Here is a 19,276-nt window from a genome sequence, read left to right on the forward strand (position 1 = left end):
TTATTTGTAAAATAGCTGTTCATATTGAAGATACTTTGACTCTTTTCAGCTGATGTCCCTTTGGGCCATTTTCTTCAACATGCTTGTAGCAGCAGTTCCAGCTCCGGAATCTTTCACTGGACAATTCTCAACCGATATCCTGGTCACGTTTCTGGTGATTTTAAACACTGGTGTTATTGTCATTGCACTAGGTGAGTGATGTCAAGATTATTTATAAAAAAAAACACATTATTTGCTAAGAGAGTTGTCGGAAAGACTATTATTAAATGGTTATAAAATGGTAATTAGAAGCCGATTGAGGATACTTAAGAGCAAAGAAGCATATTCAGACACAAAAAGGCATACTCTCTCCGCGTCCAAGTTATTTGCAACCTTTACCTACTACCAAGGATCCAAGGCGTGATAAGTTTAAACATCCGATCAAGCAGTCATCGTAATTTAAACCAGTTCCTAAAAATATGGATAATTTCAGAAATGTCTCTTTTCAGCTGTGACCGTCTTGAAGATGGGTAAAACTATTTACAGTAGAAATTGTCTCCGAAGAGGAAGCAGCGGGTTCCGAACTAACGAAGGACAAGATGAGCATTTCTACGATGAAGTGCAACCTCTTATCAATTGATATCAGCACCAGTGTACAATATATCCCTTGGAGTTATCCCTATCTACAAAGGTTCTGTCTTGCGATAAGCAGTTGAGAGTGGCACTTGGACTCCGATCTGTTGCATTTCATTAGAAACGGTTGAAGTTGCGGCGTCGTTGATATAGCCAGTTGTGTAAAAAGCATACAGTAAATATCGCATATGGGAGACTAATGCTGGTTACATGCTGTTGACATAAAAACCTAAATGAGATATATGCCACACCGTTCAGCCATTTCCTCATCCCCAATTTTGTAAACTTTTCATTACACTGCAATAACATTGCAACATGGTATACGTCAGTGCACAGACCATGCCTATGTGTTTGGATCAGACAAAATTTACGTCCTGTAAATATGTATTATTAATATGATTATTATTATTATTTGTTATTATTATTATTATTATTACTAACACTTATTCAGAATGCCATTTTGCACCGCTTCAGAGGCAAATGTGAAGTATTTTAAATTTAGGTTTATTCATGATCGTACTTTAGGAACGTACAGACTGCTTAATTTAATGTGGAAAGTTGATAGCCCTCTTTGCACTTTCAGTCATATTCATACTGAGACCATAGAACACTCTTCTGGTCCTGTCATGTCACTTCTAGTTTTCTTTTAGACTGTGAGCAAAAGTATTTTGGGTGGCAGTTTATATTTTCGAAAAGAGACATTTCTTTGGTCGAAGTCACGTTAGTTATAATCCTATTAATTTCTTTATACTGTATAGTTAATTCTTCAACTTATTTTTAAATTTACATTTAGATAAACAAGGGGGAATTTCAAGGACTGATTTTAACGCTAGATTAAAATGTCTGGAGCTAATGTCTACTAACGACTTGATTGACATTTGGAGAGACAGTAATCCGCATAAACGAGATTTCAGTTGGAGGTCAAATATTACTCCGGCTATTTCCTGTCGACTAGACTTTTTCTCATTTCGCGAAAGGTGGGGTCTTCCATCACTCATTGTTTTTTCTCTCCTTAGTTTACAGTCGGACCACTCAATTGTGAACTTGAAGTTAACCACGTATTCTGGGGAAAGGGGTCCAGGTGTCTGGAAATTTAACTGCTCCTTCCTAAAGGACAATGAGTATACTCACTTCATCAGCAACATTATTCATTCAGCTAATACCACAGACCAGTATCAAAGTCTTGCGTTGAAATGGGACTTTATAAAGTATCAACTTCGTAAGGTGTCCCCAAATTATGGTAATATAAGAGCTACAGAGCGTAGTAAAAATGAAACTGAGACTATAGAAAAAAAACATTTCAAACTTAGAGAAATATTATCATAATATGCCATCGCCGGATACTTTAAAAAATATTAGCAATTAAAAGAATTATACTGAAGCAATTGTTTGACTATAAATAACTAGGTATTATTGTTCTCTCCGGAGCAAGATGGTTAGGGCAAGGTGAGAAAAATACAAGTTATTTTTTAAACCTGGAAAGACGTTATAAGTCTGTTAATGTTATTCGTAATTAAAAAACACATACTGGTACCAATATTACCGATAAAACTTGAATTCTTCATGAAATGTTTTTATTTTATAATGAATTGTGTTCTAGTCAAGGCCTCACCTCCTTTTTTCGTGGCTTTAAAATCCCTAGGTCTTTGAATGAGGATGATGCGAACTTATATGACGGCCCCTTAAAAGAGGATTAGTGTAAATCTGCCATTTTTTCAATGTGCAATGGTAAAAGCTCGGGTAATGAAAGTTATCAGTGAAATTTTACAGTTTTTCTGCCAGATATTGGTAGAAATGTTACTAATTCCTTTAATTTCGCTTTCCAAAAGTCTTCTCTTTCATGTTAGCAGTCTCGTAGCCTCCTTACTCTTATTCCAAAACGAGAAAAAGATCATATTTGTGTTAAGAATTTTCGTCCCATTTCACTATTAAATACAGACTACAAAATTAGTTCTAAGGCATTAGCAACGAGAGTTAAGAAATTTCTCAACTCAGTTATTGGTTCTAGTCGAACTGGTTATATTGAAGGTCGCTTTATCGTGGAAAATGTTCGATGTGTTTTAGATTCTATTGATTATTGTAAAACAAATATAATTCATTTTTTTTTGTTTCTGAAGAAAGCTTTTGATAGTTTGAAATGGATGTTTTTAAGTTTAAGATTAATGATGATTTTTGTCCATGGGTTGGAACTCAATACTCTGGCTCCTCTGCAACTGTTTGTAATAATGGTTTTGCGTCTCAGTCGTTTATTATTATTATTAACCTTTAAAAGGGTGACTCGGTTAGCCGAAGCTAATCTTCCCCGAGTCCCTAAATTTGACAATTTGACATTACTAGAGGGGTTAGACAAAGTTGCCCTTAAAGTTCTTATATTTTCATTTTATGCGTTGAACTGCTGGCGCAAGAAAGTTAATACAAATGCAAATATCAGAGATATTTCGGTTCTCAATCAGGATTCTTCAATATGCCGATGACACTATTTTGTTCCTAGACGGTTCAGATAATGCACTTAGGGAGACTGTTTTGCTTTTGAAAGAGTTTGCATCGGCATCATGACTTAAATCAGCATTTTGCGTCATCTGCTATGGTTTTTCCCATCCTCGCTGATTCCACGATGCCATAACGACATACATAACTAGCTTATCTATTCAAATCTTACTTCAAATGGTGGCGTAAAAGTCGAACAATATACAACTTTCAACTTTGTTTTTCTCGAAGATATTTTCCATTGGGATCCAAATAAATCTCGCCCATATTATGAAAATTGAAAAGCTACGAACGCAGTGGCGTAGCTACGGGGGGCCTGGGGGGGGGGGGGGCCGGGGCCCCCATGAAATCGGCTGGCCCCCCCACTGGCCCCCCCACTGGGAATGGGGTAAAAAAAATTGTAAAAAAAAAAAACAACTCATCAGTGGGATTCACTAATATTTTTTGTTCAATAATTTGGGAAATAGAGTTACACAATTTTCTCGTCTGCATCTGGCAGAATAAGAATAATATAATATCTGTAGTAATCATGAGAATGGTCATACAGTATGGCATGGCAATGGTCGATGCGACGGTTGCGACCATACACCGAACCTTGTGCATGTGCTGCGCGATATCGATATCTACCAATACATGTTATCGGTCATGGATTGGCACAAAAACCCAGATTCTGATGACAGCTGCCTCAAGAAACCCAATAAATGGCATAATTAGCACTGAGCCACCAATGTGGACCATTACCGAAACATCGATGCGTGTTAGTCTTCCATCCCCTTCCTTTAATGCTATTTAAGTCCACATGTGGGCATTTCCTGCAAACCTACCGGTAGCCCACAGGGGTTTGAGTTGGGAAAAGGCCTTGACACCTTGAAACAACAAATGATGCCAACCATAGGCGTACGAGGCGGGGGTGCAGGGGGGCAGACTGCCCCCTAAATATATATATATATATATATATATATATATATGTATATATATATATAAATATGCAGTAGCTTGCCCGAATATTTTTCAAATTTTTGCCCGACAATTCCATGATTTTCTTTATTTAGCATCATGATGCCCGAATATTTCCGTGTAACACCACTGTAAGCGCAGTTCATCTGGGCTACCACGCTTTTTGCACGATCAATTTTTTTTCTTCTAACTAGTCAATTGTATACCTGGACCAAGGGCGGCGGAACCGGGGGGAAAAAGGGGGCACGTGCCCCTCCCCCACTTTTCCTCAGGTTAGAAATGTGCCTTTTTTCTACATAAAAATTGAGGTGCCTCAAGTTAGCAAGAGGCCAGGGAACCAGATTGAACACTCGGGAAGGGCCGTTTCCGGCCATCTGAGGGGTTTGTAAAACCAAAAATTTTCTAAAAGTACGCTCCGCGCCAACCGATGGTGGCGCTCCGCTCAGATAGCAGTGCATACAACTTTGCAAATCCTGGCTAAGCCCGTGACTTTTAACGAATTTCTGTGAGCCAAACTCAAAGCATTTTCGAATGGAAAAAATTTGTTAAGATATTAAAAAGAAAAAAACTCTAATTCGGAAGATTCCTACATTAGCAACTAGCATGATTTCACCTCATTTTGTCTCAAAAGAAAACTTGTTCCTTGTTTCCCAATTTGCGCATTGGATATTGCAGTGCTAGTATGCATATTTTCCTTGAGGGAGGGGGGGGGGGGACGTTGATGGAGTGATGTGTATACACAAATAAGATAATACAATAAGAGTTATAAAGGGTACTGAATATGACGCTGCATCATTCCAATCGAATTTCTGCAAAGTGCCCTTTGATGTCGGTGCCCCCCCCCCAGATTAAAAGTGCTTCCGCCGTCCTTGACCTGGATATCCCCGACATGAGTGTATAAAAGAAACATTTTCTTTTTCATGGATGGTGGGGGGGGGGGGGAGTGTATACAAGCCTAGAAGTACAGGTTTATCATATTCTTTGTTATATTTTATACTTTTTTGTGAGACAAATTGCAGTCTCACCCGACACAGCGACAGTATCCCGCCTACGTGTCGTTGAACAATGTTTTTCTGGAGGTAGCTGAGTACTCTGTTAAAATAATAAATAAGGTAACTAAATATAGCAGCTTAAAAAATATACTGTCCCATTTTTCCCCTTCAAAGTGATGATACCATTTTTTCTTCTTCTAATTTACCAAATTTTTGGGGAACTGTAAATTTCTAAAACGTGAGATTATAAAATAAAGAATGTTTAGATGCAACTTGCAAGGCCTCAGAAGTGCCGTTTCCGGCAATCTGAGAGGCATTGTGTGCCAAAAATTTTCTTTTTCGCTACGCGCCAACCGATGGTGGCGCTCCGCTTAGATAGTGTCACGGGAACTTTCGGGCACAAAAATCTCTGCCCCCCAAAACTGAAATGGTCCCGTACGCCTTTGATGTCAACTTCACTCAAGTTAAAAGTCTGGCTGAGTTGGCAAGGCCAATCAGCATGAAAGAGAAAATTTTTTTTTTGCATTTCTGTCACCAAAGTTGCACATCTTTTTGGTTGCTATTTTGCCTCACAGGTGCCATCTCCTGCGATCTGGGGTGTGCTGAAATCTCAAATTTTCTCTGTACGCTCCGCGCCAATCAAGGTGGCGCTCCGCTCAGATAGTAACCTCCGGCCCCCCACAAGAAAGAACAGCCCCCCATGGCCCCCACTCAAAAAATCCTAGCTACGCCACTGTACGAACGTCATTGGCCAATACGTAATACAACACCATGCTTCATTTGTATAGATTGTCCAGCTCGCTGGTTGTACCAAGTTACCAACTCGACGTTTTGAATCCATATTTAGGAACGGCTCATAACTATACCTGCATCTCTGATTGTTTGAATTGGTTGAAAGTGAGCTAGGGGAACTGTATGCGATTAATATTAAATGTGTAATTTGTCGGAGGACACTTTTCTCATTATCTGCAAATGTCCTTAAGTACTCGCCGGCAGCTTCATTTGGTCCAGGAAAGCAGACAAAATTAAGCACACTACACTAATAAGCTCTATATCAGATGGGAGGGGGGGGGGGGGTTAATATGCAACCCATATTAAAGGTTTTATAAATGGTTTGAAATGCACTTGGGTTGAACGATATACTGTTGTAAATGTTGCTTTTTTGGTAAATTTACTTCAATTATTATCTTAAAGAGCAGGGGGGCTAATTTAATTTGTGATTGCAACTACAAGGCAGATGATGTGGACACTCATAAATGCATTCATTAATGATATTCTTAATGCTTGGTATGATTTTGCATTTAAAGAAGTTAATGATAACTTTAAAAGTCAAGTCATCTGGAATAATCATCTAAAGTAAATGACAAGGTAATATTTTATAAAACATAATTAAATAAAGGAAGAAGATGCATAAATGGTGTAATTGATGAACATTATCACTTTTTATCGTTCTCAGACTTCAGAGAAAAGTATTACATTAACTGCCCATTGACTGTTTAATGTAGTACTATTAATGCCATCATAGCTAACTGGAGAAGGTCATTGAATCGATTGAGAAGATTTGCCAAATCAAATTTAAATACCATTTTCATATGAAAAAGGCAACAAGTGAACATGATCTTTGAGATGTGTCAAAAGTTACCAGTCTTTGTGACTATGAAATGGTTGCAAGAAATAGAAGTGAGTTCGGTAGTTTAACGTCATTCAGGCTAACTGGTGCAGGCAGTAGAGCGATGATTGTGATCATAGTTATCAGGGACCAAATAAAATGGTAGTCCGATCGTCCAAGACGACCAAAATTTATATCCCTTTCTACAACCCTCGTTCTAACCTTGATAGAGCAGTCATTCAGCCACCATGTAGCCCGCTACAACCCCTTATTAACCTTGGAAGTGCAGGAATACAGCCACACCTGCTATCCTTGGGAATGCAGTGCTACCACAACTCACCCACCTAATCCGAACCTTATCCTGAAACCCAGAAAACCGAGCGAAGAACGTCGTTTCTGTAGCGTCCTATAACTAGAACGCAATGCAAAACAGACAGCCCTCGTTCATATAATTTCGTGCACTGAAATTGCGCCACCTCTTCAGTACACTTGGCTTACAGAGCGAATTGACCCGGTATTGAACCCTATTACATATATGTCATAGCATGTATACCCTAATACAAATAAAAAATAGTGGCGCTCGTCCGTTTTGTTATCACCGAAATCTTCCCCCTCCTCCAGCAAAAAGGACGTAAAAACCGTCTTCAATATTACTTTTTGCAAATAAAGGTATGTGTCCAAGGAATTGCTAAAATATTTGAACACGCTCATACTGTAGACTGTCACAAACAAGTCTACTGTGTCTACAAGGGTCCGCAAGGGTCTACAAGGGTCGACTATGTAGGTAACAAACCCAATTAGAAAACGTTTAGATTATTTAGGTCCAACTTCTTCTTGACCGATCTGAACTATCAATCTCGTTTGGGATTAATTGATCGGACTAAGCAACACTTTTAGATTTTTCATCAAAGTAACTTTAACGTTAGTGTGCAACTAAAGAATTCGATTAATCCCTCGATGATACATTCGTCGCCCAAAAACTTATTCTGAGCCGCCTTCATCATCTTGCTTGTACCATCGGTTACAGCACCGAAATCTTTCTGAGGGAATCTCTCAGCTAATGTAATGGTCACGGCGTTTGTCATTTTAAATAAATCTGTTATCAGTAATGCGTTTGGTAAGTGCCATGCTATATATTTCTTATCTGACTAGTGTGTTAAAGTAATTGTATTTCTTTAACACTATACAGGTACGTGTTAGTTTAACAGTTGAATTTTATTCTTGGTGTAAAATTAGGTCTACCAACAGTTCAGTACAACTACATTAGCATACCACTAACAAAAATAAAAAATAAAAAAAATCATTGGATGAACAGGGAGATGTAAAATGCAGATATGAAGGCTTGAATAGTATTGGACAAAAAAAAATCCCCGAATTTTTAATTGATTATTCCCCAAAATATCTAAGCTCAGTATCAACGCCAAAGAATACCCATAAGTATCATATGATAGAAGGTTCCACGGAATGTTTATGAATAGTTTAACTAAAGCAAACTTGGGTGAATTAATTAAATTGTCAAATTTAGTAAACGGAGGTAGTCTCCAACGAATGTAATTTCCTTTACGATAGTGAGAATTTGAAAATAAGAAAGTTTGGGAAGAGAATTCGTGTTTGTTATATAAATATCATTAATTAACTGATCTCGACAACTTTTGTTATTAGTCATTTACCATATCATTTTGTGTACTACTTTTGCTTTAATGTAAAGTGTTAATACAGAGGTCCAGACATTTTCCTTATTTCTTTCTTCCTTTCCTGCATGGAAGTGTGTTCTGCTTTGTTTCCCTAAGCAATTATATCTGTATATTGCATATTGGCAACAACAAATAAATGAAATGAAATATAAAACTAAATGGACTTAGACTAAGACTCTCGGTGGAAAGCACGTTTCTTGTTCTATAATGATGTGGCTTGCTTTTAAATGTGTCTCTTAAATAAAACATTTAGTTCATTTTCAATTGACAAAAATATACGTCAGTTTAAAAGTGCCATCAAAGATTAGAATACGTCACCTTAATTAGATAGCGTTTTGCAGAAATATTTTAGAGTGACGATATGTAATAAGTGGCTATTTCATCAGTTTTTAAAATAATTGTTAAACCGCAAGATTGTAAAAAAATCAACAACTTAGCGTTTTGCAGAAAATTGTTGAAACGACGAGATAAACCTTTCATAAACTGTTATTTCAACCATTTAATTTTGGAACAATTTTGAATTTGCCGATGTGGAAAGGTGTCAACATTTGAACATTTTCCAGAATATTGGTGATATTACGAGATGTTATAAGTTGTTAATTCAGCATTTTGCAGAAAATCGCTAATGTAAAGAAATTGTTATCTTGATGGCACGTGAAAGCTGCAACAAAGTATAACAGAGTACAAAGTAGTATAAACAGGAAGTTAGCAAGTGAAAAGAATTGAAACTCCCATGTAGGCTTGGTACTCCTGAACAAATACGATTAATAAGAGAAAAGGGCAATGTATTGTATTTATTTTCACAATTCAATACAAAGCAGTGTGGTAAAGTAGTAACGGGAAAATTCTAAATTTGGCGAGATATTCATCAACTTGTATCTAGTATGAAGCTTACACAAATAATCTATCTGGTCTTGCCAGGATAGGTTCATATCTATCCTGATGCTGACGGTGTTATACACAATCTATTTGGTCTTGCCAGGATATAGGTTCATATCTATCCTGGTGCTGAGGGTGTTACACGCATAATCTATTTGGTCTTGCCAGGATAGGTTCATATCTATCCTAGTGCTGACGGTGTTACACACATAATCTATTTGGTCTTGCCAGGATAGGTTCATATCTATCCTGATGCTGAGGGTGTTACAAACATAATCTAATTGGTCGAACCAGGATAGGTTCATATCTATCCTGATGCTGAGGGTGTTACACACATAATCTATTTGGTCTTGCCAGGATAGGTTCATATCTATCCTGGTGTTGATGGTGTTACACAGTGTAATCTATTGGTCTTGCCAGGATAGGTTCATATCTATCCTGGTGTTGACGGTGTTACACACATAATCTATTTGGTCTTGCCAGGATAGGTTCATATCTATCCTGGTGTTGATGGTGTTACACACATAATCTATTTGGTCTTGCCAGGATAGGTTCATATCTATCCTAGTGCTGACGGTGTTACACACATAATCTATTTGGTCTTGCCAGGATAGGTTCATATCTATCCTGATGCTGAGGGTGTTACAAACATAATCTAATTGGTCGAACCAGGATAGGTTCATATCTATCCTGATGCTGAGGGTGTTACACACATAATCTATTTGGTCTTGCCAGGATAGGTTCATATCTATCCTGGTGTTGATGGTGTTACACAGTGTAATCTATTGGTCTTGCCAGGATAGGTTCATATCTATCCTGGTGTTGACGGTGTTACACACATAATCTATCTGGTCTTGCCAGGATAGGTTCATATCTATCCTGGTGTTGATGGTGTTACACACATAATCTATTTGGTCTTGCCAGGATAGGTTCATATCTATCCTGGTGTTGATGGTGTTACACACATAATCTATTTGGTCTTGCTAGGATAGGTTCATATCTGTCCTGGTGTTGATGGTTTTACACACATAATCTATTTGGTCTTGTCAGGATAGGTTCATATCTATCCTGGTGTTGACGGTGTTACACACATAATCTATTTGGTCTTGCCAGGATAGGTTCATATCTATTCTGAAACTGCGAGTATTACACACATAATCTATATGGTCTTGCCAGGATAGGTTCATATCTATCCTGGTGTTGACGGTGTTACACACATAATCTATTTGGTTTTGCCAGGATAGATTCATATCTATCCTGGTGTTGATGGTGTTACACACATAATCTATCTGGTCTTGCCAGGATAGGTTCATATCTATCCTGGTGTTAATGGTGTTACACACATAATCTATTTGGTCTTGCCAGGATAGGTTCATATCTATTCTGAAACTGCGAGTATTACACACATAATCTATTTGGTCTTGCCAGGATAGGTTCAAATCTATCCTGGTGTTGACGGTGTTACACACATAATCTATTTGGTTTTGCCAGGATAGGTTCATATCTATCCTGATGCTGACGGTGTTATACACAATCTGTTTGGTCTTGCCAGGATATAGGTTCATATCTATCCTGGTGCTGAGGGTGTTACACGCATAATCTATTTGGTCTTGCCAGGATAGGTTCATATCTATCCTAGTGCTGACGGTGTTACACACATAATCTATTTGGTCTTGCCAGGATAGGTTCATATCTATCCTGATGCTGAGGGTGTTACAAACATAATCTTATTGGTCTTGCCAGGATAGGTTCATATCTATCCTGATGCTGAGGGTGTTACACACATAATCTATTTGGTCTTGCCAGGATAGGTTCATATCTATCCTGGTGTTGATGGTGTTACACAGTGTAATCTATTGGTCTTGCCAGGATAGGTTCATATCTATCCTGGTGTTGACGGTGTTACACACATAATCTATCTGGTCTTGCCAGGATAGGTTCATATCTATCCTGGTGTTGATGGTGTTACACACATAATCTATTTGGTCTTGCCAGGATAGGTTCATATCTATCCTGGTGTTGACGGTGTTACACACATAATCTATTTGGTTTTGCCAGGATAGGTTCATATCTATCCTGGTGTTGATGGTGTTACACACATAATCTATTTGGTCTTGCCAGGATAGGTTCATATCTATCCTGGTGTTGATGGTGTTACACACATAATCTATTTGGTCTTGCCAGGATCGGTTCATATCTATCCTGGTGTTGACGGTGTTACACACATAATCTATTTGGTTTTGCCAGGATAGGTTCATATCTATCCTGGTGTTAATGGTGTTACACACATAATCTATTTGGTTTTGCCAGGATAGGTTCATGTCTATCCTAGTGCTGACGGTCTTACAAACATAATCTATTTGGTCTTGTCAGGATAGGTTCATATCTATTCTGAAACTGCGAGTATTACACACATAATCTATTTGGTCTTGTCAGGATAGGTTCATATCTATCCTGGTGTTAATGGTGTTACACACATAATCTATTTGGTTTTGCCAGGATAGGTTCATGTCTATCCTTGTGCTGACGGTCTTACAAACATAATCTATTTGGTCTTGCCAGGATAGGTTCATATCTATTCTGGTGTTGACGGTGTTACACACATAATCTAATAGGTTTTGCCAGGATAGGTTCATATCTATCCTAGTGTTGATGGTGTTACACACATAATCTATCTGGTCTTGCCAGGATAGGTTCATATCTATCCTGGTGTTGATGGTGTTACACACATAATCTATTTGGTCTTGTCAGGATAGGTTCATATCTATCCTGGTGTTGATGGTGTTACACACATAATCTATTTGGTCTTGCCAGGATAGGTTCATATCTATCCTGGTGTTGATGGTGTTACACACATAATCTATTTGGTCTTGCCAGGATAGGTTCATATCTATCCTGGTGTTGATGGTTTTACACACATAATCTATTTGGTCTTGCCAGGATAGGTTCATATCTATCCTGGTGTTGACGGTGTTACACACATAATCTATTTGGTCTTGCCAGGATAGGTTCATATCTATCCTGGTGTTGATGGTGTTACACACATAATCTATTTGGTCTTGTCAGGATAGGTTCATATCTATCCTGGTGTTGATGGTGTTACACACATAATCTATTTGGTCTTGCCAGGATAGGTTCATATCTATCCTGGTGTTGATGGTGTTACACACATAATCTATTTGGTCTTGCCAGGATAGGTTCATATCTATCCTGGTGTTGATGGTTTTACACACATAATCTATTTGGTCTTGCCAGGATAGGTTCATATCTATCCTGGTGTTGACGGTGTTACACACATAATCTATTTGGTTTTGCCAGGATCGGTTCATATCTATCCTGGTGTGGACGGTGTTACACACATAATCTATTTGGTTTTGCCAGGATAGGTTCATATCTATCCTGGTGTTGATGGTGTTACACACATAATCTATTTGGTTTTGCCAGGATAGGTTCATGTCTATCCTAGTGCTGACGGTCTTACAAACATAATCTATTTGGTCTTGTCAGGATAGGTTCATATCTATTCTGAAACTGCGAGTATTACACACATAATCTATTTGGTCTTGTCAGGATAGGTTCATATCTATCCTGGTGTTAATGGTGTTACACACATAATCTATTTGGTTTTGCCAGGATAGGTTCATGTCTGTCCTTGTGCTGACGGTCTTACAAACATAATCTATTTGGTCTTGCCAGGATAGGTTCATATCTATTCTGGTGTTGACGGTGTTACACACATAATCTATTAGGTTTTGCCAGGATAGGTTCATATCTATCCTAGTGTTGATGGTGTTACACACATAATCTATCTGGTCTTGCCAGGATAGGTTCATATCTATCCTGGTGTTGATGGTGTTACACACATAATCTATTTGGTCTTGTCAGGATAGGTTCATATCTATCCTGGTGTTGATGGTGTTACACACATAATCTATTTGGTCTTGCCAGGATAGGTTCATATCTATCCTGGTGTTGATGGTGTTACACACATAATCTATTTGGTCTTGCCAGGATAGGTTCATATCTATCCTGGTGTTGATGGTTTTACACACATAATCTATTTGGTCTTGTCAGGATAGGTTCATATCTATCCTGGTGTTGACGGTGTTACACACATAATCTATTTGGTCTTGCCAGGATAGGTTCATATCTATCCTGGTGTTGATGGTGTTACACACACAATCTATTTGGTCTTGTCAGGATAGGTTCATATCTATCCTGGTGTTGATGGTGTTACACACATAATCTATTTGGTCTTGCCAGGATAGGTTCATATCTATCCTGGTGTTGATGGTGTTACACACATAATCTATTTGGTCTTGCCAGGATAGGTTCATATCTATCCTGGTGTTGATGGTTTTACACACATAATCTATTTGGTCTTGCCAGGATAGGTTCATATCTATCCTGGTGTTGACGGTGTTACACACATAATCTATTTGGTCTTGCCAGGATAGGTTCATATCTATCCTGGTGTTGATGGTGTTACACACATAATCTATCTGATCTTGCCAGGATAGGTTCATATCTATCCTGGTGTTAATGGTGTTACACACATAATCTATTTGGTCTTGCCAGGATAGTTTCATATCTATTCTGAAACTGCGAGTATTACACACATAATCTATTTGGTCTTGCCAGGAGATGTTCATATCTATCCTGGTGTTGATGGTGTTACACACATAATCTATTTGGTCTTGCCAGGATAGGTTCATATATATTCTGAAACTGCGAGTATTACACACATAATCTATTTGGTCTTGCCAGGATAGGTTCATATCTATCCTGGTGTTGACGGTGTTACACACATAATCTATCTGGTCTTGCCAGGATAGGTTCATATCTATCCTGGTGTTGATGGTGTTACACACATAATCTATTTGGTCTTGCCAGGATAGGTTAATATCTATCCTGGTGTTGATGGTGTTACACACATAATCTATTTGGTCTTGCCAGGATAGGTTCATATCTATCCTGGTGTTGACGGTGTTACACACATAATCTCTCTGGTCTTGCCAGGATAGGTTCATATCTATCCTGGTGTTGATGGTGTTACACACATAATCTATTTGGTCTTGCCAGGATAGGTTCATCTCTATCCTGGTGTTGATGGTGTTACACACATGATCTATTTGGTCTTGCCAGGATAGGTTTATATCTATCCTGGTGTTGATGGAATTACACACATAATCTATTTGGTCTTATCAGGATAGGTTCATATATAACCTATTGCTGTCTTACATACGTAATCTATTTAGTCGTCAGTTGCGAAATGTTGAATAATTTAACCAGACAGTGCACCACCATACAACTTTGACGAATCAACTGTGACAAAGTTTGTATAAGTTAATTAGTTCCTCCTTTTTTTTTATTGTGTTTATAATCACGCTACCACAGACATCTTTGAAAAGAAGCATATAAATAAGAACAGTAGAGCCGTTTTTTTGTCAGACGACAATTCCCTCCGTGCACACGAATTGGCGGTTTAGTGATGGAACCGTTACCCATTTGGTGTTACTTTCTTTTATTAGGGTCCATGCAGGCAGTTAATCCAGTAACTGCTATCAAGAATGACTGCCCGCTCGCAGGTAAGGTTTATTTAATAATGCGCTCTCTGATTTTAAAAATGTAGCCAAAACACTTAATCGTGGAATGGTATCGGGGAGTGGGGAGACAAGTGCGACTGGCAATTTCTTTCTATAATAAGATATAAAATAGAAATAAAGACGAACAAAAGCTATATTGTAAGTACTTACCGACGTTTATACGCGGTCATCCGTTGTTTTATGTAGTACTTGTACTTGTACTAAGTATAGTTTTTAAATGGAGTAATTCACATGTTGTTTAGTTATTTATTTACTCATTTCAACTTTATTTTGCCAGAGAGGGTTACTCGGTTTGTCGAGACTTATCTCCCACGAGGCCCTATTAAATAAAGTTGTTCAAAACATATTGGTGTAAAATGCAATAATAAGTCTGAATGTAAAAAAAAACAAGATGTAAAAAGATCATAAAAGATAGATATACTAAATGTAAACGAAAAAAAAATGCCCAATTTAAAACTCTGAATGGAAGCACCAACATGTAAACTGAACATAAAACTAATTTAATAGATAGATAACGGTAAACGGATAAATTGATCCCCAATGAAAAACATATACATATAAAATAGGTTAGATGTTACAAAGCTAAATATCATAAACTTAAGAATTTTTCAAAAAATTGTAAGATCTGTAGAACATTTGCATAAATTAACATAAATATACAATTTCTTTCACAAATCTTTAAAACTGCTAAATTTGTGTGCATTTCTGTCAAATGGAGGCAACTCATTCCATTCTTTTGTAGCAATACATGAAACTCTTTTCTAATGTATTTCGGTCCTCTTGACGTCACAGACCGTAGAGCATAATTGTGGCCATTTCATATGGCGGTATACATCTCATTCATATAATTGGGTGCTAATCCGTTAGGAGATTTAAATACAATAATTAATCGTTCATATATTGAATGTACATCAAAAGAACATTAAAATGGTCACATTATCTTGCGTGATAAGTTGCGCTTAATGTAATTATAGCAGCACTTTTTTGCAGCTTAGTTATCGTATTAATATATCCCTGATTACATGATCCCGATAAAAGATTGCAGTAATCGAGGTACGGAAGAGTGTATCCATTATAATATAAAACTCAAGTTGGCACACCAGTATATTGCTTCATTAGAAGGCCAACCTGGTGCTGACAGTCTTACACACATAATCCATTTGTTCTTGCCAGGATAGTTTCATAATATCCTGATGCTGACGGTCTTATATACATAATCTATTTGGTCTTGTCAGGATAGGTTCAAATCTATCCTGATGCTGAGGGTCTTATATACATAAACTATTTGGTCTTGTCAGGATAGGTTCATACCTATCCTGGTGCTGACGGTTTTACACAAATCTATTTGGTCTTGTCAGGATAGGTTCATATCTATCCTGGTGCTGACGGTCTCACACACATAATCTATTTGGTCTTGTCAGGATAGGTTCATACCTATCCTGATGCTGACGGTCTTACATACATAAGCTATTTGGTCTTGTCAGGACAGGTTCATATCTATCCTGATGCTGACGGTTTACACTCATAATCTATTTGTTCTTGCCAGGATAGGTTCATACCTATCCTGATGCTGAGGGTGTTACACACATCATCTGTTTGGTCTTGCCAGGATAGTTCATATCTATCCTGGTGCTGACGGTCTTATATACATAATCTATTTGGTCTTGTCAGGATAGGTTCATACCTATCCTGATGCTGACGGTCTTACATACATAATCTATTTGGTCTTGTCAGGACAGGTTCATACCTATCCTGATGCTGACGGTCTTACATACATAATCTATTTGGTCTTGTCAGGATAGGTTCATACCTATCCTGATGCTGACGGTCTTACATACATAATCTATTTGGTCTTGTCAGGCTAGGTTCATACCTATCCTGGTGCTGACGGTCTTACATACATAATCTATTTGTTCTTGTCAGGATCCTGATGCTGACGGTATTACATACATAATCTATTTGGTCTTGCCAGGATAGGTTCATACTTATCCTGGTGCTGACGGTATTACACACATAATCTATTTGATCTTGCCAGGATAGGTTTATACCTATCCTGGTGCTGAGGGTGTTACACACATAATCTGTTTGGTCTTGCCAGGATAGTTCATATCTATCCTGACACCTCAGAGCCTTTTACATTTTACATTTGCAAGTTGATTTACATTCATATGCACTTAGAAGGTCAGTATTTGTTAATGTACGTTACCTTTGTCTTGAAAAGACTACAGCATTTAGTTTCGTCTATATTTATTACCATCATATTATTACTACATCTATATTCGTATATCTTCAGTTTAATTTGTGTAAAAATTATGAGATAAGTCCGTTATGGTTTTCCCCACTAACATGGAAAAGTTGTATACGTCTCCATACACATTAGCGTTGCAGTGTGATCGACATAAATCAAAGTGATTAATTTAGAGTAAAAAACGGTAATGGACCAACAATAGATCCCTGCAGTGGCACACCGCTTTGCATGGTCATGCAGGTTGAATGAACCCCATTATAACAAAGACGCTTTGAATTATATCACACAGGTAAGACTTTAACCGTTCAAAACAATCTTTGGAGCATTGATATATACTTAGTATTTTTTACAATATAGTAGCATGGATGACTAATCAAACGCCTATACGTAAATCTATTAGAATTGACTTACCATAAGTCCTTTTTCTACATCCAACCGTCTATCAATAACTAATAATGCTGTCTCACACGAATGCATTGCCATGAATCCAGATTGTGCTACTCGTGGTAAATTAAACTTTTCAACCTATTCGTGAAGAGATCCATATACAGGGGTGTAGGAGCCGGGGGGCGGGGCACTGGGGGAAAGTGCCCTCATTTTTTTCCAAAATAGCAAATGTGCCCTACTGACAAATAAAATGCGCCCCTTTGATGAAGAACTGTCTTTTGGATATCTGAAGCCTTTGTTATTTTAATATTTTTTTAAATTATTTCTTTTGAGTCTGTAGATGCTATTTCTAAAATAGCATCCCATATCTTGCTGTAGCACGGTTAACAATAAACAATCTCAATAAATAGTATTGATAGCATACTAACACATCATATATATTTAAGTGATATGGCCGGTGTGTATCAGTTTATAGTATAACGAGTGGTGGTTGTGGAATGAGGAAGTGCCCCTCTGATGTTGTGACCCCCACTTTTTGGAAGTTTCCTACCCCATGTCGATGTACATTTTTGTCCAAGGTCTTTTTGAAACTACGGTTATCACTGATATTGGTCTATAATTCCACACGTCTAGTTTCGACCCATTGTCGTAGGTAGGTATCACTTTTGCCACCGTCCATCTGGACGCCGGGAAAACATATAAGTTGCCCACTTTTTTTAACATGTTAGCGCTGATTTTATCGGTACCCGTAGCTGTTGAATTATCAAGATGCTGTAGATACCTAATAACAAATTCATGTGATAATTTAGGAATATTTAACAGAAATCCATTTGAAATCTCTGACAATACATATTGCTTTAACGTTTCCATACTTTTGTTTTCCTGTGAATTCTGGCTTGTCGCAAATTTGTTTGCTACAGATGTAAAAAGAAAAGAAAATAATTTGCGATATCGATATCGTTATTGATATCTGTATCAAGTACCTGTAAGATAGATGTAGCCCAACATTGTCACGTGTTCCCCATTGATTGTACATTTCTCAAAGCTTGCCAGATATATATTTCCATTATTCTTTAAGATTTCATTTTTACAACGGGTCTGTTTGGCAAGTCTGTGTTGCATTGTTTGTAGCTATTTTGACGATGGATATACTGTATGGGCTGGGTTAATAAGAACATTTCTTAGCACTTAACAGGCGCGTATCCAGGATTTTCTAACCCGGGGGGCCCGAATTACTATCTAAGCGGAGCGCCACCATCGGCTGTCGCACAGCGTACAAGAAAATTTCTGATTTTGATACCACCCAGATCACCGGAATGGCACTTCTCAGGCTTGAAAATAGCCAACCAGATGTACACTTTTTGCCTGAGAACCAAGTATTTCCCAATAGTTTTTTTCCATCCATAACCTTTTTGAAGATTGTCACCAGTCACAAAACATGTTTGACCTCATCGCATCTCCCGTGGATCATTGCTTTTGTCTAGGTGATTCTACGTCGCGGCACACAATATACGTCAGCCCCACATTTCAAGGTTTTAAGCCCATTGTTTGTTCAGAATTTGAAAATTCACGTTTCTCGTGAATAAACTCACCTCAAAACATACCCATAACGTTGCACAAAATTTCATCTATGGACAAACAATATAGAAAAACCTCCTTCAACCCCTAACAGACCGGTCAAAATTGCACGAGTAGAGGGAAGTGCTGTGATGAAGAATGTTGGTCAGAAATTTTCGAAAATTCAGACACAGTTAATTTCTTGGTGTACAAATATTAAAACCTCTTATAACGGCCATTATAAACCT

At 37.8% G+C, this 19,276-nt stretch overlaps 2 protein-coding genes across 3 annotated transcripts in view; both read left to right on the plus strand.

The window, feature by feature from the left end:
• LOC139967851 (uncharacterized) overlaps positions 1–3,389 on the plus strand; it is a 49,267-nt gene extending 45,878 nt beyond the window's left edge. The window contains exons 19-20 of the mRNA XM_071971989.1: positions 50–191; positions 489–3,389. Coding sequence (XP_071828090.1) covers positions 50–191; positions 489–619 — 273 coding nt within the window. The 3' untranslated portion in view covers positions 620–3,389. The remainder of the gene's footprint in view (positions 1–49; positions 192–488) is intronic.
• Positions 3,390–14,619: 11,230 nt separating this feature from the next.
• Positions 14,620–19,276, plus strand: part of LOC139967853 (uncharacterized) — a 33,189-nt gene continuing 28,532 nt past the window's right edge. For both annotated transcript variants that reach the window (XM_071971998.1, XM_071971999.1), the window contains exon 1: positions 14,620–14,818. In XM_071971998.1, the coding sequence (XP_071828099.1) occupies positions 14,722–14,818 (97 nt within the window). In that variant the 5' untranslated portion in view covers positions 14,620–14,721. The remainder of the gene's footprint in view (positions 14,819–19,276) is intronic.

The sequence above is a fragment of the Apostichopus japonicus genome, chromosome 5, assembly GCF_037975245.1.
Source record: "Apostichopus japonicus isolate 1M-3 chromosome 5, ASM3797524v1, whole genome shotgun sequence".
NCBI classification, from domain to species: domain Eukaryota; kingdom Metazoa; phylum Echinodermata; class Holothuroidea; order Aspidochirotida; family Stichopodidae; genus Apostichopus; species Apostichopus japonicus.